This window comes from Xenopus laevis, chromosome 7L, assembly GCF_017654675.1.
Source record: "Xenopus laevis strain J_2021 chromosome 7L, Xenopus_laevis_v10.1, whole genome shotgun sequence".
NCBI classification, from domain to species: domain Eukaryota; kingdom Metazoa; phylum Chordata; class Amphibia; order Anura; family Pipidae; genus Xenopus; species Xenopus laevis.
Genome location: NC_054383.1, coordinates 78,102,320 through 78,128,016, shown reverse-complemented (window position 1 = coordinate 78,128,016; position 25,697 = coordinate 78,102,320). Strand labels below are relative to the sequence as shown.

Sequence of the window (25,697 nt, the reverse complement as noted above, 5' to 3'; positions counted from 1 at the left end):
CAGCTGCCTGTAATGAAACTCAGGGCTTCTGCTCAGCAGGGACAAAGATAAGAAATGTATCAACTTATGTATCAATTTAGATCAGCCTGTGAAACTAAACTTAACTTCTGAAGCTAAACTTCAGAATTGGTAAAACAGTCACAAATACCGTATATACTCGAGTATAAGCCGAGTTTTTCAGCACCAAAAATGTGCTGAAAAAGTCTACCTCGGCTTATACTCGAGTCATATATCTGCAAAAAGAAAAAATGTGATATCATGTAATTCCGTTGGATGGTTGATACAATTGGCTCTACTCACATTTAATTAGAAAGGTAGCGTTAGTATATGTATGTATACTGGGGATCTCCTCTATAGTTGTGCAGAGTATGCAGCTGTACGATCGCTCTGCAACTATCGGGTCCTGAAGTTTCTGTGCATTTAGCGTGTGGAGGCAATGGGGATCTCCTCCGTGTTTGTTCCTAATGGAAAAAACTGTGCATAGTGATATAGAGACAAGGTCTTCAGCCGGCCGGCCCACACTGCAGCTTTACGATCGCTCTATACAGATAAATCTCGGGTGTGCAGATTTATGATCACTTTGTACAGCTGAATCCCGGGTCCTGCAGTTTCTGTGGCTCAGTATGTTCAGCGTGTAAAGGCTGCTGCTCCTTCTTTACAGAGAGGGGGTTGTGTGCCTCGTGGAGTTTCTTTCCCCGCACTTTCAGTCTCTGATAACTTAAATTCCATACGCTGCCGTTTGAACTTTGGGGAACCTTGTTTTACCGGTAATTGGTTCCGTGAGAGCAGTTTTGTACAATCAGCTGTACAAAGCGATCATAAATCTGCACACCCGAGATTTATCTGTATAGAGCGATCGTAAAGCTGCATATCCTGTAAGTACAAGTCCAGTGCGGGCCGGCTGAAGACCTTGTCTCTATTTCACTATGGACAGTTTTTTCCATTAGGAACAACCACGGAGGAGATCCCCATTGCCCCCACACGCTAAATGCACAGAAACTTCAGGACCCAATAGTTGCACAGAACAATCGTACAACTGCATACTCTGCACAACTATGGAGGAGATCCTCGGTATACATACATACACGAACGCTACCTTTCTAATTGAATGCGAGTAGAGCCAATTGTATCAACCATCCGACTGATATCAACTGTATTACATGAGAGCACATATTTTCTTTTTGCAGATATAAAGAAGCACAAGAGCGCACCGCCACTCTATATACTATATTTATCCACAGGGACTAGTGGGTCCCATGATTTAAGTGGGTGCTGCCATACCGATTCCAACAACACAAAGCGCAGAGTCTATCTATACACCAATACTTGAAGAAAGCATTTTAGGTCTTCAGCAGAACACACACTTCTGCGTGAGTGTGAGTGAGAACTGAGGGCTAAAGAGGGAGGACCAAGTCATGAGGGGGGAGATTAAAACAGTAAGTGTGGGCAGCACGGAGGTGTTACGGCAGCCTCTTCGGATCAGTGAATAAGAGGCTATTTCTTCCCTAGCAGAGCGCACACAGGAGCGTGTTCTGCTGAAGATGTCCTATGATGCATTTCTAACCCTAGGCTTATACTCGAGTCAATAAGTTTTCCCAGTTTTTGTAGGTAAAATTAAGTACCTCGGCTTATACTCGGGTCGGCGTATACTCGAGTATATACGGTAGCTAATAGAAAGTACCTAAAAAAGGTCTATTTTTCTGGTGAAACATCTGAACTGAAAAAAGTTTTGGAAGGTGAGCAACCCCTGTAAGTTCCAACTTTGTTTGGGCTTACTCACAAACAAAAACACGTTGAAAGTCCATGGTAAAAAAGTGTGCTAAAATAATGTAGAGCCTACAATATTTGCTCAAGTTCTCTTCTTGATGATAGTATGGATATCACTTTTATATTCTGTTTCTACCTACTGCTTCATTGTTTTACTATACTATACTAGTTCTTCCTTGAGGCAGCTTGAATATTTCCCAGTTAATCCTTTCATTACTCTAAATGGGCTATTTATCAAAGCCTGAATTTATCTCTAATATCCAACTCCGAGCAACTCCAAATTTCTGAATGGACCTTATTTATGAAGAAAAAAGCCTAAATAAAAATTGGGTTTGGCAAAACTCCAAAAACTTCTGAGCTTTCGCCGAAAACTCTGAATTGTTCGGAGTTTTCTGCAAAAACTAAGATTTTTTCTGAGTTTTTTGCACCGAAAGACACTGGGACCTTCCCCATTGACTTATACAAGATCTTGAGAGCTTTTAGATGCAGAGGTTTCAGATTCAGAGTTTTTAGACCATGGGACTTTAATACATTTCGAAAAATTCATAGTTTTTATTTTTGCTCCTAAAGGGGGAAGAAGAAAAAGATCAGATAGGTGCTACAGTGTCCTGGTTTAGTATTGTATGATACGTTTTTCATATACTCAGATCACCAGTAGTAGCAATTCAGGTGTAGTACATGAGAATAAAGCTCAAACATTATTGAAATTGCCATTTGTTCTTCAATATAGATGTCCCAGATTCCTCTGATTGGAACTGCTTAGTTAGCTTAACTTTAGCCCGATTTAGCAACTCATGTGAAAAGCAACTGCACATGTAGCCCTTTTATGAGATATTCTGGGCTGACCTATTTAGTTTTCAGAACAGCTTGCTAAGGCTAAATGAGAGAATGGGAGCAGGAGAGTAGTGATAAGTACAAACATACATAGAACTGAGCACATAAACATGTTCCACAGAGGATACACCCATCCCAAAGGATGGATGTGTTTAACAATGCTGTCCATTCACATTGTATTGCTGGCTCTGCCAATGAAAAACCCTCGGGAGTTTTTCGTGGTAAAGTCTCTGAGGAGGAAGTAAATGTTGATTAAAAGTAACTCATGAACATAACTTAGAATTGGCGCACATGTATCTAGGCATCAACTGCATGGGAAAATCCAGTTGTCTTCCCCAGTTGAAGGCAAGTAACGGGCTATTTCACCCTTGCTGGGAGATTACTTTTCACTCATGTGGATAGAAAGGAACGAGGGTATGTTTTTTTCTAAATAAATTGTGTTCAAGTAGGCCACCCTGCTAGTATTTGTTTTATTTTAGTATACACCTTATATTAGTTTAATTATAAGGGTAAGGATGCACAGGGCTGTGTACTGTGTAATGAGACCTCTCCACTCATATTTGCACTTGAATTTTTCATGAAATCGCTCGAAATCCCTACCTTAATTGAATTTTTAGCCGAAACTCAGTACAGACAATGAAATCTTCAAATTTGAAATGGGACCTTTGCCATTGACTTATACAGGACCCGACAGCTTGGAGATGGAGTTTTTTTTTCAGATTTGGACTTTTAGCAGCCTCGTGGTATAATAAATATTTAAAAATTCTAGTTTTTTCCTTTAAAAATGTGTCCAAAATTTTCCAGTTTTTTCCATTTGGACTTTAATAAATAACCCCCTTCATGTCAGCCCCGTGTGGCATTAGCCTTAAAGGAGAATGAAAGGTTAAAATTAAATAAGCTTTATCAGAAAGGTCTATATAAATAAACCAATAAACCCTCAAAGTAATGATGCCTGGTTCTTCTGTCAAAAGAAACAAAGCATTTCTTTCCTTCTATTGTGTATACATGGGCTTCTGTATCAGACTTCCTGTTTTCATCTTAAACCTCCAGGGTTAGGGCTTGAGCATGCTCAGTTTGCTCCTCTCCCCCTCCCTCCTCCCATCCCTGCTGTAATCTGAGCCCAGAGCTATGAGTGAGCAGGGAAAGACTCAGGCAGGAAGTGATGTCACACCAAGTTAATATGGCAGCTGCTATCCTAAACAAACAGATAGCTTCAATAGCCATTTACTCAGGTATGGTAAAGCATTCTACAGAATAAATATATTGTTCTAGATTGCACTATTGTGGCTAATCTATTGACAATAAACAGTCTCTGTAGCTTTCCTTCTCCTTTAATGGATCACTTGTATCCCAGAATTCTCTGGCTTCCCTCTATACACAGCACAACATGCTAAAAATGAATAAATAAACAATTCTCATTGTCTCTGTTACAATTTACTTTTCCTTTCTAGCTATACTTATTAGATATTATATTAAAGGTTACCCCTCTGAGAATGCCTAAAAAATGAAACTGTATCACATTACACATTTTGCTATGTCAAAATCACCACCCGACAGCAGTATTCTAAAGAGACAAACTAAAACTTGGGTTGAGAATTAGCTTCAGTAATGATAATGATCTGCCACAAGCTCAACAAAAGATCCTTCCTGCTTACAATTCAAAGTAATGATTACAAAAATCCCTTTGCTGTCTGTTAGCTGTCAGTTTGTTGCTAAAACAACTGTTACACTTGGCGATATTCTGTCATCTGGTGATTTTTTTTTACCATAAACAACACCGTACCACTTTCTCATAAATACACAAGTAGCTTTAATGTATTATTTTTTAAATGATTAAGTCTGCATAAAAAGAGCTAATACTTTACCCTAGGTTACACCTCATTTTTAAGAGTAAAGCAATACTGTATGTATTTCTTTTGCAGGGACTCTGTTGCCTGTGGGTAGGTATTTAATGGGGTGGTTCACCTTTAAAGTAACTTTTATTATTTTATATTATTATGTTATAGAACGACAAATTTTAAGCAACTTGTTTAATTGGTTTTCATTATTTTTTTTTTATAGTTTTATAGTTATTTGTCTTTTTCTTCTGATTCTTTGCAGCTTTCAAATGGGTGTCACTGCTCCTTTCTAAAAAAAAATGCTCTGTAAGGCTACAAATGTATTGTTATTGTTACTTTTTATGACTGATCCTTCTATTTAGACTCTCTCCTATTCATATTCCAGTCTCTTGTTCAAATTAATGCATGGTTGCTAGGGTAATTTGGGCCCTAGTTACCATATTGCTTAAAATGTCAATTGAAGAGCTGCTGAATAAAAAAAAGCTAAATAACTCCAAAACCTTCAATAATAGAAAATGAAAATAAATTGCAAATTATCTAAGAATCTCACTCTCTACATCATACTAAAAGTTATCTCAAAGGTGAACAACCCCTTTAAAGGGATTCTGTCATGATTTTTATGATGTCGTTTTTATTTCTAAATTACACTGTTTACACTGCAAATAATTCACTCTACCATGTAAAATGTAATTCCTGAACCAACAAGTATATTTTGTTTAGTTGTGATATTGGTGTGTAGGCAGCCATCTCAGGTCATTTTGCCTGGTCATGTGCTTTCAAAAAGAGCCAGCACTTTATAATGGAACTGCTTTCTGGCAAGCTATTGTTTCTCCTACTCAATGTAACTGAATGTGTCTCAGTGGGACCTGGATTTTACTATTTAGTACTGAGTGTGTGTGATCTACCAGGCAGCTTGTGTTAGGGAGCTGCTATCTGATTACCTTCCCCATTGTTCTGTTGTTAGGCTGCTGGGTGAAGAAAGGGAGGGGGTGATATCACTCAAACTTGAAGTACAGCAGTAAAGAGTGACTGAAGTGTATAGGAGCAAAAGTCACGTGACTTGGGGCAGCTGGGAAACTGACAATATGTCTAGCCCCATGTCAGATTTCAAAATGAAATATAAAAAAAATCTGTTTGCTCTTTTGAGAAACTGATTTCAGTGCAGAATTCTGCTGGAGCAGCACTATTAACTGATGTGTTTTGAAAAAAACATGTTTTCCCGCAACACTATCCCTTTAAGATTGAGGTATGATATCTGTATATAAGAGGTGATGGTGGGAATAGCAACCTTCACATCTCAAACTACCAGGCCACATGATCTTTTGTCTTCCTATTTTTGAAACCATATTTGAATTTGAGCTTATTTATTGTAACTCAATCACTTTTTCCTGATTCAACAAGCACTATAATAGAAGTTAGTAAATGGGGTTGTTCAAGATGTATTCAAATTAAATGTAGATCATGATGTCCTATAATGCATGGACCCCTCAGTCCGACCTATATATTTCTATATTTTAAGAGACCAAAATTGTTCGAGGGTATAGTTTTCCTTTAATTGTAAATGATAATGTTTAAAAATGTAGCATTGTTTCTTGATGATTTTATCTGATTGATATCTTTATGTTTTAGGAAACAAAACAGTGAAGTAGCGTGCCCCCCTAGGCAAGAGTTATCTTGTCCGTAAGATGAACATTGCACCAACTATAACTTGGGCTCTTCTTTACTTCTTTGAAAAGCAAATGCCCTCTGTTGGCCACTGGAAGATCGTGTGTGAAATGCATCATTAAATGTGAAGATTTTTTTTAATTTATCAAATAATTTAATTGGCAAAAATCAAATGTAGGGGGGGGTAAACTATTTGTGTACATTCTCCTTATGCTTTGTGTTTTCCATGTTCTTTTACTTTGTGTTGCTTTGATAATTAAGTGATGGCTGCATGCTCAATCTGTTTTGGTATATTCATTTTAAGATTGCTTTAATATACATGTCACCATTCTGCAATAAATAAACTAGAATCTTGTAGAACTGATTTCTGGAGCGTCTCTACAATACGTTCTTAACTTTTTCACTGCAAAATGCAAATAAGGCCAGATGTACTATCGTGTGTTTTGTTAAATGCAAAATAAATTGATTTGCAACTAAACAATGGTTTCTTTAATGACATCTTGTGTTTTCTTCATTCACATTATATGGTTTAAAGCAACATAGACTTGATACTTGTGTTACAATGTGCCCTGGCAATTGGTGTCCTTTACAAAATTATGTTAACATTCTCAAGGACAGAATTTATATGCCAAGCTCCAGGCAGCAAAAGACCCTTATTATAGTGTGCAGTTGCTTGAATATATATATTAGCATAAAAAAGATACCACACTCTCAAGGCTTATGAAATCCACCGTTTATTTAGAAGAGCCTAATGTTTTGGCTCCTTAAAGAACTATTGCAAAAATGAAATTTTATTTTTGAGCTCCATTAAGAAATATAATCAATTAAAAAATATTTACAATTTCTGAAAGTCAAATTTATCTTCACTATCCCTTTCTCAACATTTTCTTCTCTTCATTCAGGAGTTGGGTGTCAGATTTTCACTGACAGATCATATATGCTTAAGGGGGGGGGTCCTTTTCCTCTCAGATGTATTAGAGCTCATTCATATAACTGATTCCAGCACAAACAAAATCAAACAACATAAGTGTCATTGGCAACAAATCCTGCATGTAGAGAGACAGGATTTCTGGTGATTTTAATAAAGTGAATATTTTCTAGGCAAAAAGAGCCCCCCTAAAACATACATTGGATCTGTCATTCAAAAGTAGACTCCAAACTCCTGCATGAAGAGAGACAGATAATGAGGGGGAGATTGAAGAGTAAATTGATTATTTTATAAATGAGTCTGAATTTTTAATTGATTATATTAAGAAAAGTTCTTATTTCAATATGATGCTTATATTAAATATTCATTTTTGTGATGGTTCCCCTTTAAAAACAGTTTTCTACAAGCAAAATATCATTGCTGACAGGTAAGTGATGTCTCAATCCAGGGTTGTACCAACATACATCATATAGATTAAACCATGAACAACTAAAAATGAACTTAAAACAAAATAAACAAAATTTCAATGGAAATTGCACTGAATACCCCACAGTGAAACAGTATCAATATAGAAAAGTACACGAATCAAAAAACATATTAAGTAACTAAAATATGTGCATCCAGTTGATTTTACACTTTGTCATTCACTATAATACCTCAGCAGAAAAGACTAATGTAAATAGGCAGTCAGATCATAGCACAATCATTGAATATGAACCCCCATAGGTAGCTGAATAAATAGGTACTTACTAAAAATTACAAAATATTATGGACAAAGTAATGGGTAGAACATCAAAGGTAAGATTACAGACCTAGCCACTAGCAGAAGCAGTACCAAAGCTTTATAGAGAGTAGTTGTGATATCAACCAATGTAGTGGCATATAGGTCTTACCTCACAAGGAGCACTTTTAAAGTATTGTAGGGGACTGATAAGTAGTTTTGTGCAATCCCCTAAAGTTTGGCACTGAAGGACTCCTTAGTTTCCCTACTAACTTTCCCTAGTTTAACCACAAAGTGGCAGTGTGTAATAATATATAAGCTGAGCTCACGTGTTCAGGGTCCATTTTGCCAGTCCCCTTGCCTGAACAGGCAGGAAGGATGCAGTGGAACCTAGAAAGAGCTCCGGCTAGGATCCAGGGTACTGATTGTCCAGAAGTAGGGACCAAGGGGTTTTCTTTTATCAAAGGTCGAGATTTCGAAGCTTGTGAGGTTTTCTTATACCTCGAATAAACTCACAACTCAAATCTTTTCTGATTTATGAAAAAACTTGAATGGGAAAAACTCGAATCAGTGAATTTGGGGTGAAAAACTCGAACTGATGGAGTTTTCGGCTAAACCCACCGAAAAAATCCGAACATCATGAAGGTGACAAACAACTTCAAATGGTTCAAGGGACCTCTGCCACTGACTTCTATATGACCTCGACAGGTTTTTGATATTTTTCTCAATGATTTACTAAAGCATTTGTTACATTTTTGTAGTATGTTTTTATATCACAAAATCACTTTAAAAAGTTGACATAGTTCTTTCCCATTTGGAAACTGTCTGGTAAAATATCACTATATGGAAATTTTTACTTGGGAGAGACAATATTTTTATTTGTATTCGAAGGGGGAAAATAGTTGCCAATAATAGTACCTTTCAGGACAAAACTTTTTCTGTGGGAAAACACTAGTATTTAAATTGAAAAAAAATCTTTATCAACCATTATTATGTTCAGGTTAATGCTGTGGGATTTTTGGGGTTTCTTAATTCCCTGTTCACTCCCAGCACAAAGAATTATTATTACACCCTCCATTCTTTCATTGCAGCCTGCACTTTCAAACATAGTATTTGGAGTTTGGAAAATGGGTCATTTACAGCAAGGAAAGCAAAATGCAAACAAGTTTGCAATCAGCCATTTATTTGCATTTTGGATACAGCCTTCTTTATACTGTACTGAAAAACACAGGCAGCACTCTATTCAACCAGTAGCCACAGGTCTTTGTTAACTTGACTTCCCTACTATAGATTTGATTTCTAGATGGTGAGTGCCACGTAGCACGTGAAAGGATATTGCTGTATTAGATTATATTGCCACTAATCTGACTAGATTTAAAATAGAATGTGTGCTAAAAACATGAATGTACCATTGTACTATTTTAAATATAGAAGGAATGTATGTTTAAAAGTAGTGTTTGAGGCTGATTTATTGAAAATTTCTGAAAACCCCCCACCCATCAGTTCCACTTCCTGCTGCCTCCTTTCCCAGGCTGTGTCTGTGGTTGGCTGTCCTTCTCCTACTGTTCTGGCAGGAACCATTACGACACACCCACGCCTCATTTTAAACATGGACAGACAGGGACCATAGCAGATCTGTAGGGAACTCCAATAAAAATATATTTTATCCCTTATATTATACATTATTGCCTACAAAGTTACGTGTTTTTCGCTTCTTTTTCCTATGTGTCGCCTTTAAACTGTAAAATGTCCTTTTTTTCAGCTTTATATTAAACAACCATGTTTTCATGTCTCGTGGTTGCATTATTTAAAAGGTAGGAGTCTGTTTGGCTGGATCTTCTACCGTCATGCATTCCCGGTGACATTGCATCTTCCCTTTGTGTTATAAAAAAAAAAGAAGAAAGCAGTCGTGTTAAAATTAACAAATTATATAAAAAAAATAAACAGAAATGCAGATTTACACATATTAAATTAAAGGACCTTTAAAAGATTAAGGCTAGAAATGATATTTACTTGCATACACTTATCAGAGATAATTAATGATGGGCGAAATTCTCCCGTTTAGTTTCGCTGAAAAATGCCTGAGAAATTTGCGAAATGGAGAAAAATTCACGAAATGCCACGAAAATTTGGTGGTGACAATTCCGACGCGCATTGAAGTTAATGGGCGCCTTTAATTGTCGTTGGTGAATTTTGCGAATTTATTCGCCGGTGGTGAAACACGGGGATTCACAACGAATTTGCGCCTGGTGAATAAATTTGCCCATCACTAGAGATAATGAATCTCTTTTGAAATATCCAGGGTCAGACTGTCCCACATAAATAAGGACCAGTTCATGTCAAGTTGACCTGCATTCCTGTTTTAAATGTTTTATTTCTACTTTCCAACTGAACTGATCCATAAAATGTACCGTGCAATGGGTCATATCAATAAGCTTTTTTGGAAACAAAATGGATAGAGGAGAGAGAGAGATGGAAGGGGAGGAATGTGAAGAGAGGGGAGATTGTATATCAAGTAAGGAAAATCCTTCTATATGAGATAATAATAATATTACTGACAATATTGGACTGTTGTTTGTTCCAGTGAGCAAAATATTCTCCGAATCCTTTCTCCTATCAGGTGATTTGCATTGGGGAGGAAGAACTTTGATGGGTGATAGTTCTCAATGCTACTGCTGAGTAAATGCTATTAAAATCAACCTTTAGTATAATGTAGGGAATGGATGTCTAAGGTAATTGGCAGTTGGTTTTTATTTGTGATCTTTGAGGCTCATTTTAGACATGTAAACTTGTTTTTTACCCCAAGTACAGCATTACTGACCAGAAATATCTTACCTAACTGCTTCCATGTTAAGTTGGTCATTTGCCTGCAGGCCACTTTCATACTTTAATTGCTGTGGCTCAAATTTTGTTTGGGTTCAAATTGTAATATTTCCAATACTGGGTGAGATTTATTAGGTGCAATTGCTTGTGTAGGTGCAACATGCATAGGGACTTCTGGAAGCAACGCCTCATCAAAGCAGGTGTTAATTGCAGGGCTCCCTTGCCTTTGTGTTCCCTGTACTTTGTATGTTGTACCTTATCCATTAAACCAGCATGCACATGTAACGTACACATATGGAGAAGCACATTCAGACAAAAGTGGTTGCCATATGTCTTCCACCCTTGCATCCAGATATTTTACAATTCAGATGGCTAGAGACCATTTTATCAATGTCTTTGCAGTATCTATACACCTGAAGCATATTCACCAGTATATTGAATAGTCCTCAAAAGTAAGCAATAAAAACCTGCACAGTCCTTGCTATTTTACCTTGTCGCACAACACTCCTTTTTCATGCAGTTAACTCACCTTATTTCATTTCCAGGGTAATCAGGTTTCAGAGGCTTCTTCTGTTTTCCTCTGTAGCATAAAATATAAATGGCCACAGCTACAATCAACAGTATTGCCAACAGAACTCCCACGACAGCACCTGCTATTGTTCCGGCATCAGCAGCGTCTGAAAAAGAAATTAGCAGTCATGTTGGTTATTCAGCAGTTGGAAAACAACAAAATCTGGTGTCTTCTGTTCATTACTGGTTACGGGCTTTCACCAGCTGTTTCCCTCACAGAACAGCTCAGTGATTGATTATTATGCTTTTATGTCAACAGAAACTGCTCTGTTGACAATATACAAAATATAGAAATATAGTAGAAAACAGGCATGACATCAATTCACTGTATTACAGGAAATATCTATTACTGGTAATACATAAGACAACCATTGTACAAGTGGTAAATGCTGTGCATTTTTATTCATTAATCCATCCATTATTTTGCTGCAATTAAGCCAATTGCAGCGAGTAATGTAATTTACTTGTGGCAATTCAAATGTTAGCAAATAGGGATGGCTTTTTTTGGGAGCTTTGTCACCTGCAGTAGAGTAGATTTAACCGCAGGCTTACCGTGTGCCATAGCCCTAACATCTGTATGAGTGGGGGCAGACACAGGCTACAATGTATGGCACACAATAAAAACAAAGCTGGTCTGTGCCTGCAAGCACAAATCTCTTCCCTCATGCTGGATTTTTTATCCATCACAAGGTGTAGAGCGTAGCCTGACCCCAGACTTCAGTGTTTCCAGAATGAGTTATTTGCTCCTGTTAGTGCTCTTGCTTTCCGGTCCTGAGTCTTTGTAAATGCATGTTTGTATCTTCCTAATCCCTAAGCACTAAGGGGAGATTTTGAAAAGGGCTTTGCTGCACAAAGAGTAGGGAATGCCCACATGCCACCCCGAGCCGACCCCTGATGAATATAGTGCCGTTAAACACAAGCAGCAATGTATGTTGTGTTCTGGGCAGTTTTTTTCTTTGGCAAAAGAAAGGGATTTTTTTTCTTGTTTTATTCTTATACTGATTAAGCTTCAGTCTTGTCTGTATGAAGGCCTTTAATTAATGTATTTGTAAAGTGTAATTTCCAGGTATGAATTTATAATACATGTTAATGATAACTTGCACTTGACGTAAGGCTCTGCAGCCTGCCAGAGACAGGTAGCAAACAGTAAGTAATCTGAAGCTGGCTTAGTGCCTCGTAACATATTGAGCACATCATCATCGTCCATTGTTTCATCAATATCTTTCTTTGCAATGTTAATCACTTCAAAGGATAATTTCCAAAAAACTAAGCTTGCAGCATTGTAGCATTCAGCCACATAATCTAATGCAGGGGTCCCCAAACTTTTAAAACGTGATCCACATTCAAATGTAAAAAGAGTTGGGGAGCAACACAAGCATGAAAAAGTCCATTTGGTGACAAATAAGAGCTATGAATGGCTATCTGGTAGCCCCTATGTGGTCTGGCAGCCTACAGGAGGCTCTACTTGGCACTATACTTCGTTTTTATGCAATTCAAACTTGCTTTCAAGCCTGGAATTAAAAAATAAACACCTGCTTTAAGGACCCTGAGAGCAACATCCAAGAGGTTGGAGAGCAACATGTAGCTCACGAGCTGCTGGTTGGGGATCACTGATCTAATAGATCCGTTAGATCTGGGATGGTTATTCATCTAAAGACGATGTGATGTACACATTACTGAATTTCAGATTGCTTTCACATGAGGCTGATCAATTTCTATTCATATGTGTTTATCATCTTTTCAGTGGGCAGGGATCGGAAAATGCAGTATCTGAAGACTTGAAATGTTCAAAGATTTAGACCAAGTATCCACTAAGATAATGCAAAATGTTCTCAAGGCCAAAATAATATTTAAAACTTTTCCCCCCCACTTAAATAGTTTTTTCTATATTTTGATATAAGTTCTATACTACTGATATCTGCAGCATTTTTTTCTGTAAAACTCACTGGCAACTATACCAAGTCTAATTTTAGGCTTTGGGTAAGTTGAGTTTAGTGCATAACTTTATTCTCAAATACCTCATTGTGAGTTAGAACTACTACTAATAATTCCGGGCAATTCTTCTGACCATTCTCTGACCATTTATAAAGGGCAGACTTGAGCTTGCTTTCCTATAAGTTTATGTAGCTCTCAAGCTGCAACTGAGCCATAAAGAGCTGGAAGGTCATGTTGTGTACTCCACCAAAAAATCATTCTTTAAACATGTATTCATTATAATTTTTCCTGGAAAAATCTACCAGGGATAGAATATACATAGTAAAGCCACCCTTAATAAAAACAAGAGACTTCCCTGTTGAAATTTAAGGCCCTCGGGTGTGCTAGTTTTCAGGGTATGGATCCAGAAGACATTTCTCTGATCTAATAATCTGTTTAAATCTCCTCCCCTGAGTCACAATTTTACCTGTTCTATACTCTGAAAAGAGACATTATTAAAACCTCCATCATTAAATATATACATATATATTTCACTATTCTCTAGATCCACTATTAACAAATGTTCTCTCCAGCTTTCTCTTGGGATCTCCCCACATACTGCAAGCCACATATACAAGTTGGCAGATAAATTACATTTGTGGTATCACAGTTAATATACCCTTTAATTCTAAATGCAGGTATCGCCTACGTATATATATATATATATATATATATATATATATATATATATATATATATATATATATGCTTGCATACTTTACACTTGTGTTCCTAAGCAATTATTTTTTGTAGGACTGTTTCTCTGGAGTATAAATGCTAGGGTATAAAAAGTTGGCTGAGGATTTGTTCCATTTATATCCAAATTTCACCATACTAAAATCAATATTCTTAAATACTGGATCTAATTTCAGAACCTTCGTTCTGTGTTCAACAATTCGCCTATTCTGCCTAGCCTATCTGTTACACTTTGTAATAACAGTAGGACCTCAGTTTGAGTTTCCATGTTTTTATCATTACCATTTACTCTCTTATTACTCCTGTATTTATTTCTATTATTTTTATTTGTACTCAATAATTGTTTCCTAGATGTAGAGACTGCTCAATCATATACTTTCAGCCTTTATTTAGCAATTTATCCCACAAATCCCTTACGGGTACGGGATGCCCCCCCAGGGCTGAATTTCTGTGCTTAAAATGGAATTCCTAGAAAAGAACATAACAATATAAATCACACATGATGTTACCACAGTCAAACTAATATCTAAGAAATCAATCTCTGCATTTCCAATATCACTGGTAAACTGTAAATTCATTCTATTATTATTACAAAGGTTAACAAAATCAAAGGCCTCCTGTTTTGTACCTGACCATATAGAATAGAATAAAAAAATATATAAAAAAACAAAGAAATACACTGATATTTCAAAGCAACATCAGCTGTGGCCTTCCAACACTGAAGCTCCATTCAATTAAGTTACAGTAGTAGAGTTTCCAGAAAAAAAACAAACTAAAGCAGAATTGTTTTTTTTTTAAAATGCTCCTCCTATACTCCTATAGCAGATGCCAAACAAACACTGAATATAAACCTCCCTCACCATAAATTCCATCAAGTCCTCCTGTAGATACTTGATACAAAGTAAAATATAAATATAAATAAGGGGTTCTTAAACCATTATCATTTGCATTGAATATCTCTCAGTGCAATGTGGTTTGATATTTTCTGTGAACAATCTTGTGAAAATGTTTTAATAAAATATTTCAATTAGACTTATAATTGATAACAATATTATGGCCATTAATCAATAATTAATAATTCCATAGATCAATATAACCAATATTCATGTTTGCTTTTGTCTTCTGTCTTACTCATACATTTATTCACATTTTTCTATGTATCATTACCAATGGCAAAAATCAAAAAAGTGAAAAGTTAGAATGGTAAATATTACTTGTAACAGAAACTGTCAATTCACATGTTGCTGTCCCCTGATCATTTGTTGCCACGCATTGGTAAGTTCCAGAATTGGCCTGTGAAATATTGGTGATAAGGAGGCTTCCACTTCTTTCATCTGTTTTAAGGAATAAAATATATTAAAATTGAAATGAATTCATGGCACACTTGGAACTTCTAGTTGCTTACTGAGCCTTTATAGATTTTCTAGTTAGTGGCAAAATGCCGAAAGGCCAGAACTTCCCAGAAAAAAATATTTGGGATAGTGGACTTCAATTTTCCCTTCCCTGCTCAGCCACGGGTGACAAAATGGTGACAAAATGCCATGGGTGACAAAATGGTGACAAAATGCCATGGGTGAAAAAATGGTAGAAGGGGCTTGTCCCATGGTCTGCTTTATGGAAATTTTTGAACAGTACTGGGTACTATTACACCCATAGAGCAGAAGAACTTTCTACTGCTCAAAGCAGCCAAAAACTTTCAACTGAATTAACACAGGTATTAGATTTCATAAACATATCAATGTTAAAGACTTTCCTTACTACCAGGTTCTGACAGTCAGGACAGATTGATAAATGTAAAAATTATTGAACAGATAGGAAGGGTTCCCGAGCACAATATATGATAAATCATCTCTATAAATTAAGAGGCAGAACAAGTAGCATTAGCCTGACTCTACTGCCTCCCATCACTTTTAGTTGCAGTATTAACAGGCTCACTATCGCACTTGGTAAGTGGTGTTTTTTCCATGAGTAAAGTCCTGAACCAACAAGTATATATATTTTTTTAGTTGTAATATTGATGTGTACTTCATGATGAAACTGCTTTCAGTTAAGCTCCTACTCAATGTAACTGAAGGAGTCATAGTGGAACTTGGATTGTTACTATTGAGTGCTATTTTCATATGGACCAAGGAGCTGTTATCTTATGTCATGGAGCTATTGTCTGGCGACATTCACATTGTTCTGTTGTTAGTCTTCGGGGGGGGGGGGATGGAAGTGATATCACTCCAACTTGAAGTGCAGCAGTAAGAGTCACTGAAGTTAAGTTCAACGCAATATGGGACAATTGGTTGAATGCTCAATCCGTATAAATAGGTATGACTCGCAATGGCTTAGTTAGTTACTTTACTGATTGTTGTAACTTTAAAGAATTAAATAAAAACTTTAAAAAAAAAGAGAGTCACTGAAGTTTAGCAAAGCGCAAGTCACATGACTGGGGGCACCTGTGAAACTGACAATATGTCTAGCCCCATGTCAGATTTCAAAATTAAATATAAAAAATCTTTTTTTTTGGAAAACGGTTTTCATTGCAGAAGTCTGCTGGAGCAGTACTATACTACAGTAACTGACGCCTTTTGAAAAAACTGGTTTTCTCATGAATCCCTTTAAGAGCATATTTTTTTGTTTTTTTCTACTGGAAGTGCTTTGCTTTAAGCGTAGAGAGCACAATTGTGTCTTCTTTACAAGAGGTTCTGCACTACCACTCAGTCCAAGAACAGATGAGGTAAGCAGGAGGAGCAATTGCCCCTGTTAGCTCCGGGCTTGCCTTGCACTATTAGCATAAGGGTAAGAGAGCCATTTACATAAAAAGTAAAAAGTGCAATAATCCCAAACAGTAATGTCTTTCTGTTCATTAAAGGAGACAGTAAAGTACGGATAGGAATAAAAAGTCTGCCAGTGTTCCCTTTATATTTCTGCGAGCTGGGAATTGCCCAGATCTTGCAGTACCAGGACCAGGTCTGTATATAATTTTTTTTTTTGTTTTGTTTTGTTTTACAAATAAAAAATAAATAAAAAAAAGTCTGCCAGTGTTCATGGAACTTGTAATGTCATTGGCATAGATTTAACCATTATAACGTGTCAGCAATATATAATCCAAGTGTTTTTTAAGGAAATACAATTCTACTACTTGTGTTTTTGGTAGTTTCACAGTGCAATTTGTTTACACTAAATACAGTATATAAAAACAATACTCCAAAGCTTTTATACTCCCTCTATGAGAAATCATTTCATACCAGAGGATGCTGACATGAAAAATAATGTGCTTTTATTCAGAACAGAACATACTGTAAGAATTAAGATATATTTACATGTAGACTCTGATGCAGGTGCAGCCAGATCAATTGTTTTGAGTTGCAAAAAAGAGTTGACCCACATGCATCACAATCTCAAATGTAAGCAAAGCAAAGTAAGATTTCTAATTATGTAAACCCCTGTCCCAAAATCCAAAAACTCCAACTTACTTTCCATCATGCTAGGAAAGGATGATACCTTGGATCCTGCAAAAGTCCATGAATAAACTGGAGTTGGGTAACCTTCAGCGGAACTGCACATCAGTGTTGCATCGCTTCCAGCTATAGCTTTCCCATTCAACTGGCATGTTGGGGTGGATGGTGGAACTGAAATAAAAAAAAAAAAATAGCTACAATTATTATTGGAGAAACTAAATGCACTCCTGTAAATAACAGACATTCAAACTGCATGCGCGGTTGACAGTAACAAAGTGAGCAACTTATAAAATGTGAAACTTTTTGTGTATTTGACTGTATACTTAACTTCCTCACACATAGGGAATTGTGTAATGGTAATTTATATATATATTGGTAATAGTCAAAGTTGCTACTTTATTCATTTTACACAGAAAGATTACTGTTCAATTTTGGCTTGTATGTATTACACTGCAATTAAATAGTAGTGTGGATATAGTGCAGCTAATGTATCTAGAGCTATAAATAAAAAAAGTGTGTTGAATGGTTTCAGCCATAGAAGTACAGGGTGCTGTGTGTACACATTTGAAGCTAGATTTGCATTTGAAGAGAACAAAGAAAATCATGGTGAAGAACTGCAAATATTCTTAAAAATTCAAATGGTTGGTTCTATAGAAGGTAATGGGAGCCAGATTTTCAAAATTCAAGCTATATTGTTTGTTTGTTTTTGTCTTTTTTTAACAGCGGAATTAGTAAAAATAAATGGATTTTGATTTACATAAACATAAATGGAGCAATGCCGTACTGAAAAAACTTGAAACTTTGAAAATTGATAAAGAGGCCTTTAAAAGTGATGGGACCAACAACATGATTAATACAAGAGAATCCTCTGGTGAAAAGAACTAGAAAATAGCTTATGCAGCTCTAAAAGGGATAACTCTCACTAGAGAAACTTCTTTCATCTGTATTATGGCTGAATAGATAGGGGGTTGAAAAATAGTCACTGTCAGTTTTAGGGACAGCTTGTGACGGATTTTGTACAGGGTATAAACCTTCCTCAAAAGCCTTCCTATTAGTGCCAACAGCCTTTCCAAAATAGGCACCCCAAAGTCAGTTACGGGCACTATGCCAACCATCTTCCTATTATCAAACATACAGTAGATTACTAAGAAATTTTGCCTGTTGATTTTACACTGTACTCAAAGAAGAGATACCGAGATGTACTTTTTATATTTCAGCACTTCCAGGGATGAACACTTTAACAAATAACAAGACAGGTTATACACAAAAGAAGGCAGAATTTTCATTGCAAGATCTTTGAAAAGTTCTATTTCATAGCATTGCTTTAAAGGAGAAACAAACCCTTAATAGAAAAAAACCCTACCCTACATAGAACCCCTTCCTCCCCCCCCCCCAGCCTAGCTGTTACCCCTGAAAAATGCCCCTAACTCTTTACTTATCCCTCTGTGCAAATTCTGTCCACGGCAGCCATCTTCTTCTCTTCAGTAATCTTTGCAATAACACTGGCATATCGGTGCAAGAGCAGTGTGAGCAATTTTCTGTTTTGTTCTGTTCTGCACATGCGCAAAACTCATGAAAATTGCCAAATCGCCGGCCTCATTCCGAAGATTACCGAAGTGGCTGAAGATGGCTGCCCTGAATAATGCTTGACAGAAACTGCAAGGAGGGGTAAGTAAAGAGTTAGGTGCAGGGGGGGGGTCTATGTAGGGTAGGGAATTTTTTATTACTATTATATTTGTTAATCTATTAAATGAGAACTAAAGCTTAACTAAAGAAGTAGCTAGAAATGCTGCACATTATGTTTTGGGCTTCTATACCATTCAACCACAGCCCTTTAATAGTAAAGATCTGTGTCTCCAACGATGCCCCAATAGTGCCCCATCTTCTTTGCTGCTGATTCACTGCACATGCTCTGTGCTGCTGTCACTTACTGAGCTTAGGGACCCACTCACAATATACAGTACACATAGAATATAAATGTCACAATAAAAGGCTGATTAGTAATTAATACAAATAATTACTACATGGCAGCACAGAAACCAGTGCAACTAGCTTTAGAATTTAAAGATCAGCCCTGTAACATCATCTTATATTACAGCTCAACCTCATTTTCTGCTTGATAATTTGCAAAAATCCCTAAGTTTAGCTTCTCAACAGCTGCTCAGAGCCCACTGAGCATGTGAGTGTTGCAGAAACTTTCCAAGATGGTGACCCCCTGTGACAAGTTTGAAGTCCTGGATCATTGCTGCTATTCAGAAGCTGAAACTTTAGGCTGGTGCAATAAGTTCAGTATATAAAATATGGCATTTTTAGTCATATTCATTTTTAGGGTTTAGTTCTCCTTTAGCAGTCCAAGCTTGATTTCATTACACTATGGCTCCCATCATGCTTTAACTCTCAGCAATATACTGTAATATAATAAGATGGTAGCTGCAATCTAGAAACATTTGGGCAAAGCAAAATTGCTATGGAAAGTTTGTGTCCCCTCTAAGAATGAATCACCCATGTTGCTAAATTAAAACCACATATTTGGATGAGCAAGTGTTTACATTCCCTTTAAAAATAGAAATTAGGTTCCACCCTTCAAAGTGTGTTGTGAATCAGAACGAGTTGCCGTCCGTCATCAGAAACTTACCTTGAACTATGAGTTTCACAATTCCTGATCCAGTGCCACTGAAATCCGGTGGATTGTTTACTTGACACACATAGGAACCAGTGTCAGCGGATATAATATTATTCAAGTGAATTGATGCAATTCCTGTAACCGGTGGAGTCACGGATATACTAAGTCTTTCAGACTGAGATCCAGGTTTATACATTTTTCCGTCAGAATAGTAATAAATCTAAAACAGACATGCATATATATTTAATGCATACTGTAACCCTTTCTGTACCATATATAGCAAAATCTACAGTGCTGACCGAAGTATTCTAAGATTCTGGGTGAACCCTATTACCTACTCAGTTTATTGTGTGTCTAAACACAGCTAGCAGAAAAACTCAATTAATTATAAGATGTACTGCAAAACATGGCATCCAGGTATCAGCTGACAAAAAAAAATGTTTCTTTCTCAAAAACAACTTTATTAAAACCACAATGTAGATACTGAGAAAAAATGATACCCCCTACCTGTCGTCCATCTGATGGTGCTGTGTTGCCTGGGGCAAACCTCCATTCCAGAACAAACTGAGAACCGGGGCTGGAACTGTATATACAGGGTAAGAGAACATTTGAACCAGTCTTTCCCACTACAGTGCTTTCTGGAATAGTGACATCCACTGTAATAACAACCTCTGAAAATGTGCATAAAGATGTTAGTACCAATTCAAAAAGATTTGCTAGTTTGCAGGAAGACTCACAATCATTGAAAGAAATTGGCAGGAACAACATATGGGAGAAAAAAAATATTTCAGCCCACACTTGCAATTATATTCAAGCTTTTTTTACAGTTATTTAAAATCGAAAATCCTTTTGGATTTTTGTAAATACACTTCCAATTTCAGTTCACATATTTGCAATTTTCATTTACATTTCATTTCTAATATTTCAGTTACATTTTGTAGGACAAATCAACCTAGAAAGGTTTGTGAGTCAATATTTGCTTTTTTCTTTCTAACGGGTGCTTACTCAAATGAAAAAATATAATGGACTCTATATGAATAATGTACCCCTACTGTAAAACAAGAGGGTATTAATCATTAAGTATTTCCTTGACCTGAATAAATTGATTTGGCCTGTGGTGCTTTTGTGCTAATGGAAATCCATGTTAATATGCTTATTATAATTTACAATCTGGGTTCATTATTCCCTATATAAAAATGATATGTTCCAGTTTGTTTTGCAATATAATTATAAATTTTTCCAGTCAGATATGTAGCACAGAATGCTATGTTTATGATTTTCTTGCTTAAAATGAGATTTACATATGGTGTTTATATATCAAAATATATTTTATCTGCCTTAATGTGCCTGATTTAACAATGGTTTTTGTTTGTGTTATTGTTTGTGTGCCTGTGATTGTTAATACTTTCTTACTGATTTTTATTACAGGTATTGGATCTTTATCCGGAAACTCGCTGTAACGGTTGGCACCCTAAACCCAGCAGCACCCTGGTCTTGGCTCGTGCTTCCGCCTGTAGCAGCCGCTTTTGGCCTCGGGAGGAGCCCTCAGCTACTCATATGTCGCCAGGTCTTATAACGAGAGGTGCAAGGCGAAGGGTTCTGGACCAACAAAGGGGCACAACTGTAAAGCAAAAGTCTTTAGGCAGAAGGTCGCGGTACAAGGCGTTAGACAGAATCGTAGTCAGATCAAGCCGGGTCAAGGCAGGCAGAGTACAAACAAATATATCTATTGAAAGATCGGGAGTCCATATAGCTATTCAGCATGGCCAAAGGGACCAGCCCCAGTTCCAAGGCAGTCAAAATCCAAAAAGTTTATATCAGGCCTTGGGACATATATCTTTTTTGATATAAACTTTTTAGAGTACAAACAAAGTCAGGCAGGCAAAGGTCAAAACCGGTTGATCTATCAGAAAGGATTTAGCAGGATTGAAGTCAGATAACAGGCAAAGGTTTCAGAAATCAGGATAGTCGAATAGCCAGGCAGGGGTCACAACAGGAATCAAACAGGATCAGAATACAATAGCTCAAAGCTCCAACACCACAGGATTAAACCGATGTGGCCCGTTTTAACCTTGAATTTACATCACATTGTGATTCTGCACACCAAGCACCTACTGGGGTTAACACCTTCCAAGTGATTACAACCTATTTTATACAATAGTGCTGTTTTGGCACTCAATGTGCACTGCATATGTGTTAACACACAGTATACAGCTTGGACTGACCGTAACTACCACTGTGGAGCTTGTGCTTAGTTTAATTAGAAGTTAATTCGACTATCACGCATGCATTCTCCCCATATCCGTCTCTTTTGATTCGGCATTGGGGTGTTAGCACATCTTACAGAGGGATCCCTCTTCCTACATGCAGCGCTGCTTGTTTTTAAATTTGTTTTTAATCAGTAAGATATGGCATGGTGGTAAATAAATATTGCCTTTTATTGATCTTTTTGACATGTGTTTACTCATTACAATATAATATTGTGGGACAGATTGGCTAAGGGATTAAGTACCAATTTGTACATCTATATAAACAGTTGGTTTGTTTGTGGACACCCTGACCCACCAAAGCCCCCCTCCCCCTTTTCATACCAGTATACGTACACCTTCCCTTAAAACAGTTACTATGACTCTTCAATTACTCAAAGGATATAAATATAAAATGTACTGTGTTAATGGCAAGGCTTATTTATTGCAGCATTAATGTTACACTATGCGAGGACAGATGCAAGATCTCTCTGACAGTAACATACAAAATCGAATGCAATACGTGACTTGTGCACATGACTGTATTAAGTGCAGACAAACTGGACAGAATGCATAATAAGCATTTGGTTAGTATTTTAAACCTCATAATTTCACTAGTAATAAACATAATCAGGTATAAACAATTGAAATGCATTATTAATTGGTGAGGCCACATAAAATGGTGTAAAATATGAGAAAACGTAAAATCATGATATGTAAAATTGAGGTTTTACTGTATTCGTATTGAGGCCTACAATGTGTCACTATTCTAATGATTTTTCACAACAAGTTTCAATAATGGTGTTCAAATTATGTTTGGCTTACCCAAACATTAGTGGACTTCAACTCCAAAATATTATAAAATATTATAGAGGGTTATGCATGCTAGAAGCTTTAGTCAAGCAACATTAAGGGGGTTATTTATTAAACCTCAAATTTCTGGTCTGGCTTTTTTAGGGCAAAATTAAAAATTTTTGTGGGAAAAAACCTTGAATTTGTAATATTTATCCAAATGTATCCAAATCGGAGAATCCGCCATCTGAGACCTATCGAGGTCCTCTATATGTCAATGGGAGAGGCACCTATTTGAAGTTAACATGGTCTGCGCTGGGTTTAGCCCTGAAAATCTGACCTTTTGGGCAAAAAATCGAGTGATTCTGGAAAAAAAGCCCGAAAAAATAATATGATTCGGGGTTCCGCTTGTTTTTATCTCGTTTTTTCATGATCCGATTAAATCAAGTTTTTTATTAATAAACCAGCTAAATGGGGCATGGGAGTTTGGTCAAGTTTTTTTTAAATAATATTATGAGATAAATTTGGATTATATAACACCCTAAATATCGATTATGAAAGCAACTGCGTTCAACAAAAAAGCTCTTCTCTGCACGGCCAGCGGCCCAGTGTATGCACTGAGAATCCTAACTGCTTTGTGTACAGTCAGATAACTTTTCTCTTTATAAGTACAAGGTATGGGACCTATTATACAGAATGCTCGGGACCTGGGGCTTTCCGGATAACGGGTCTTTCCATAATATAGATCTTCCCACCTTAAGTCTACTAGAAAATCATGTAAACATTAAATAAACCTAATAGGCTGGTTCTGCTTCCATTACATCTTCCATTACAGCTTAGTTGCTTCCATTACTTCTTAGTTGGGATCGCATACAAGGTACTGTTTTATTATTACAGAGAAAAAGGAAATAATTTTTTAAAATTTGGATTACTTGATGGAGTCTATGGGAGACGGTCTTTCCGTAATTCGGAACTTTCTGGATAATGGGTTTCTGGATAATGGATCCCATACCTGTATTAAGAATTCATGCTGTCATACATACCATTTAAAATTAGCTGGCCGGCCTACCATTTCATAACTTACCAATCAAGGCTGCTCCTGCCAGGTGGCATGGAGCGGCCAGTTACCAGGGGCCGCAAAAAGTCGCCTCTGGTAACTTTGGGAGTTGAATTTCCATATTTCAATACGGAAATTTGGCTCTGCTAGTGCAGCAAGCACAATAGAGCTCACTGCACTAGCAATGCGGCCCTCATGGACCAATGGGGGCGGCATCGGGGCTGTTACCAATTAAAACAATCAATAGCTGTATTTCTTATACTAAAAACCATCGCAATTAAATTATTCCCTATACAGTCCTTAGGGGTAAATTTCTAAACTGTGAAAATTGGCCAGCGACGGCTTCGCAGCCATCGCAACACTTCGGCAGGCGTAAATTCTCTAGGACAATGCTAAAGTACTAAAATGTGAAGTTGCGTCCAAGGTGTCAAACGCTGGCAAATTTTCGCTAGCGTTACTTCGGCAAAGAAAGCCTAGCGCAACTATGTTAGATGAAAAAATATAAAATAATAACCCGGGCACCGGTATAGTCTGTAGCTGTATATTTTGCATAGTGTGCACCAGCACCAGTGACCTGCATAGGCCCCCCCCCCCCGTTGCTATATCTGTGCTGAAAAAGTAATTATATGGAAACCGAAGCAATCTCACGCACAATGGAAGTCAAAGTTCCTCTCCTTCATTTAGGAAGTTCTTATGTACCGTGACCCCTCTATACACTCGGACACAAATTTTCATTTGACCTTTTCACACACACACACAATACACTCTCAAATGTTAGTACAGTATATGAGATTTACTTGAGATTTACTTTAAAAGACAACAAATTTGTCACGGTAAATTGGCGACTAAATAATCACAGTGGAACTCTATGGAAGGTTCCTTGACTACTACACAAATCCTGTAATAGTCTGAAATCTTATAAAAATAATTAAAAGTCAAAATGTCTTACCTTTGAAGAAAATAAGACCAAATGAAAAACTTAGCAGAATTTTTTGTAACATGTTCAGAAGTGTGCGCCTTTGTTTTGTGTGTGAAATGAGAACGTATGTTAGCTGTCTTTATCTAACTAACTGTAAGTGCCGCGCAATGAACAAACAGCTTTTGTCAAATGCACTGAGTCACTGATACCATTTACCTGTTTCACTGAAAGCTCTTACCTGTTACAGCTCAAGAGGAAAAGAACAATGACATGCATAATAAGATTATACATCTAGATACATCTCATGCTAATTCTAAATCCATTTTGTATGTGTTATGACAAAGTGTTCTTAGCCTCAACAAAAACAGAAGTGACAGTGTATATTGTTTACTAAAATGTAGGGAGATGGTGGGAGCAGTGCTTCAGTTAGGAATGTCACCTCCTAATGTCTGTCATCATAGCTGGATTAGAATACTTCAATTTCTCTTTTGTGAAGTACCGATTATCTGAGGCTACAGGTGCTCATATGCAGTAACACAATAATTCCTATACTCATTGCAAAGAGTTCCTATAGTTTACAGTGGAATTCTCTCTTATTTACAGATTTTTAAATATTATAATGTAATTTACTGGGATTGCTCATCATTCACTTCAATCCCTGTGCTTGTGGAATTTACATCCTAAGGTTTCTAATGTCCCACTTTTTGCAGGAACAATCCTAATTTCAAGCACAAATCACACTGTTTATAATTTAATATTATAATACACAAAAGCCATGAATATCCTGTAAATTATAAC

The 25,697-nt window shown here is 36.8% G+C and overlaps 2 protein-coding genes across 3 annotated transcripts in view; one reads left to right on the top strand and one right to left on the bottom strand.

Moving 5' to 3' along the window:
- The window catches only part of spa17.L (sperm autoantigenic protein 17 L homeolog), a 66,808-nt gene extending 60,226 nt beyond the window's left edge, over nt 1-6,582 (top strand). For both annotated transcript variants that reach the window (NM_001197283.2, XM_018224237.2), the window contains 1 exon segment: nt 6,069-6,582. The gene's annotated coding sequence lies outside the window, so the exon portion shown is untranslated.
- A 1,889-nt stretch (nt 6,583-8,471) lies between these two features.
- vsig2.L (V-set and immunoglobulin domain containing 2 L homeolog) lies at nt 8,472-25,085 on the bottom strand. The gene is made up of 7 exons (XM_041569202.1): nt 24,930-25,085; nt 20,393-20,556; nt 19,898-20,105; nt 17,278-17,433; nt 15,031-15,150; nt 11,106-11,253; nt 8,472-9,628 (listed from the first exon to the last, which is right to left on the bottom strand). The coding sequence occupies exons 1-7, from the start codon at nt 24,979-24,981 to the stop codon at nt 9,523-9,525; spliced, it is 954 nt and encodes a 317-aa protein (XP_041425136.1). The 5' UTR covers nt 24,982-25,085; the 3' UTR covers nt 8,472-9,522.
- Nucleotides 25,086-25,697: the final 612 nt, after the last annotated feature.

Coding starts and splice junctions, on each gene's coding strand:
- vsig2.L (XM_041569202.1), bottom strand. CDS start 24,981: ATGTTACAAAAAATTCTGCTAAGTTTTTCATTTGGTCTTATTTTCTTC. Junction 17,434..19,897: donor TGTGAAACTCATAGTTCAAG/GTAAGTTTCTGA, acceptor TTTTTATTTCAG/TTCCACCATCCACCCCAACA. Junction 11,254..15,030: donor ATTGACAGTTTCTGTTACAA/GTAATATTTACC, acceptor TTTCTTTTTCAG/ACGCTGCTGATGCCGGAACA.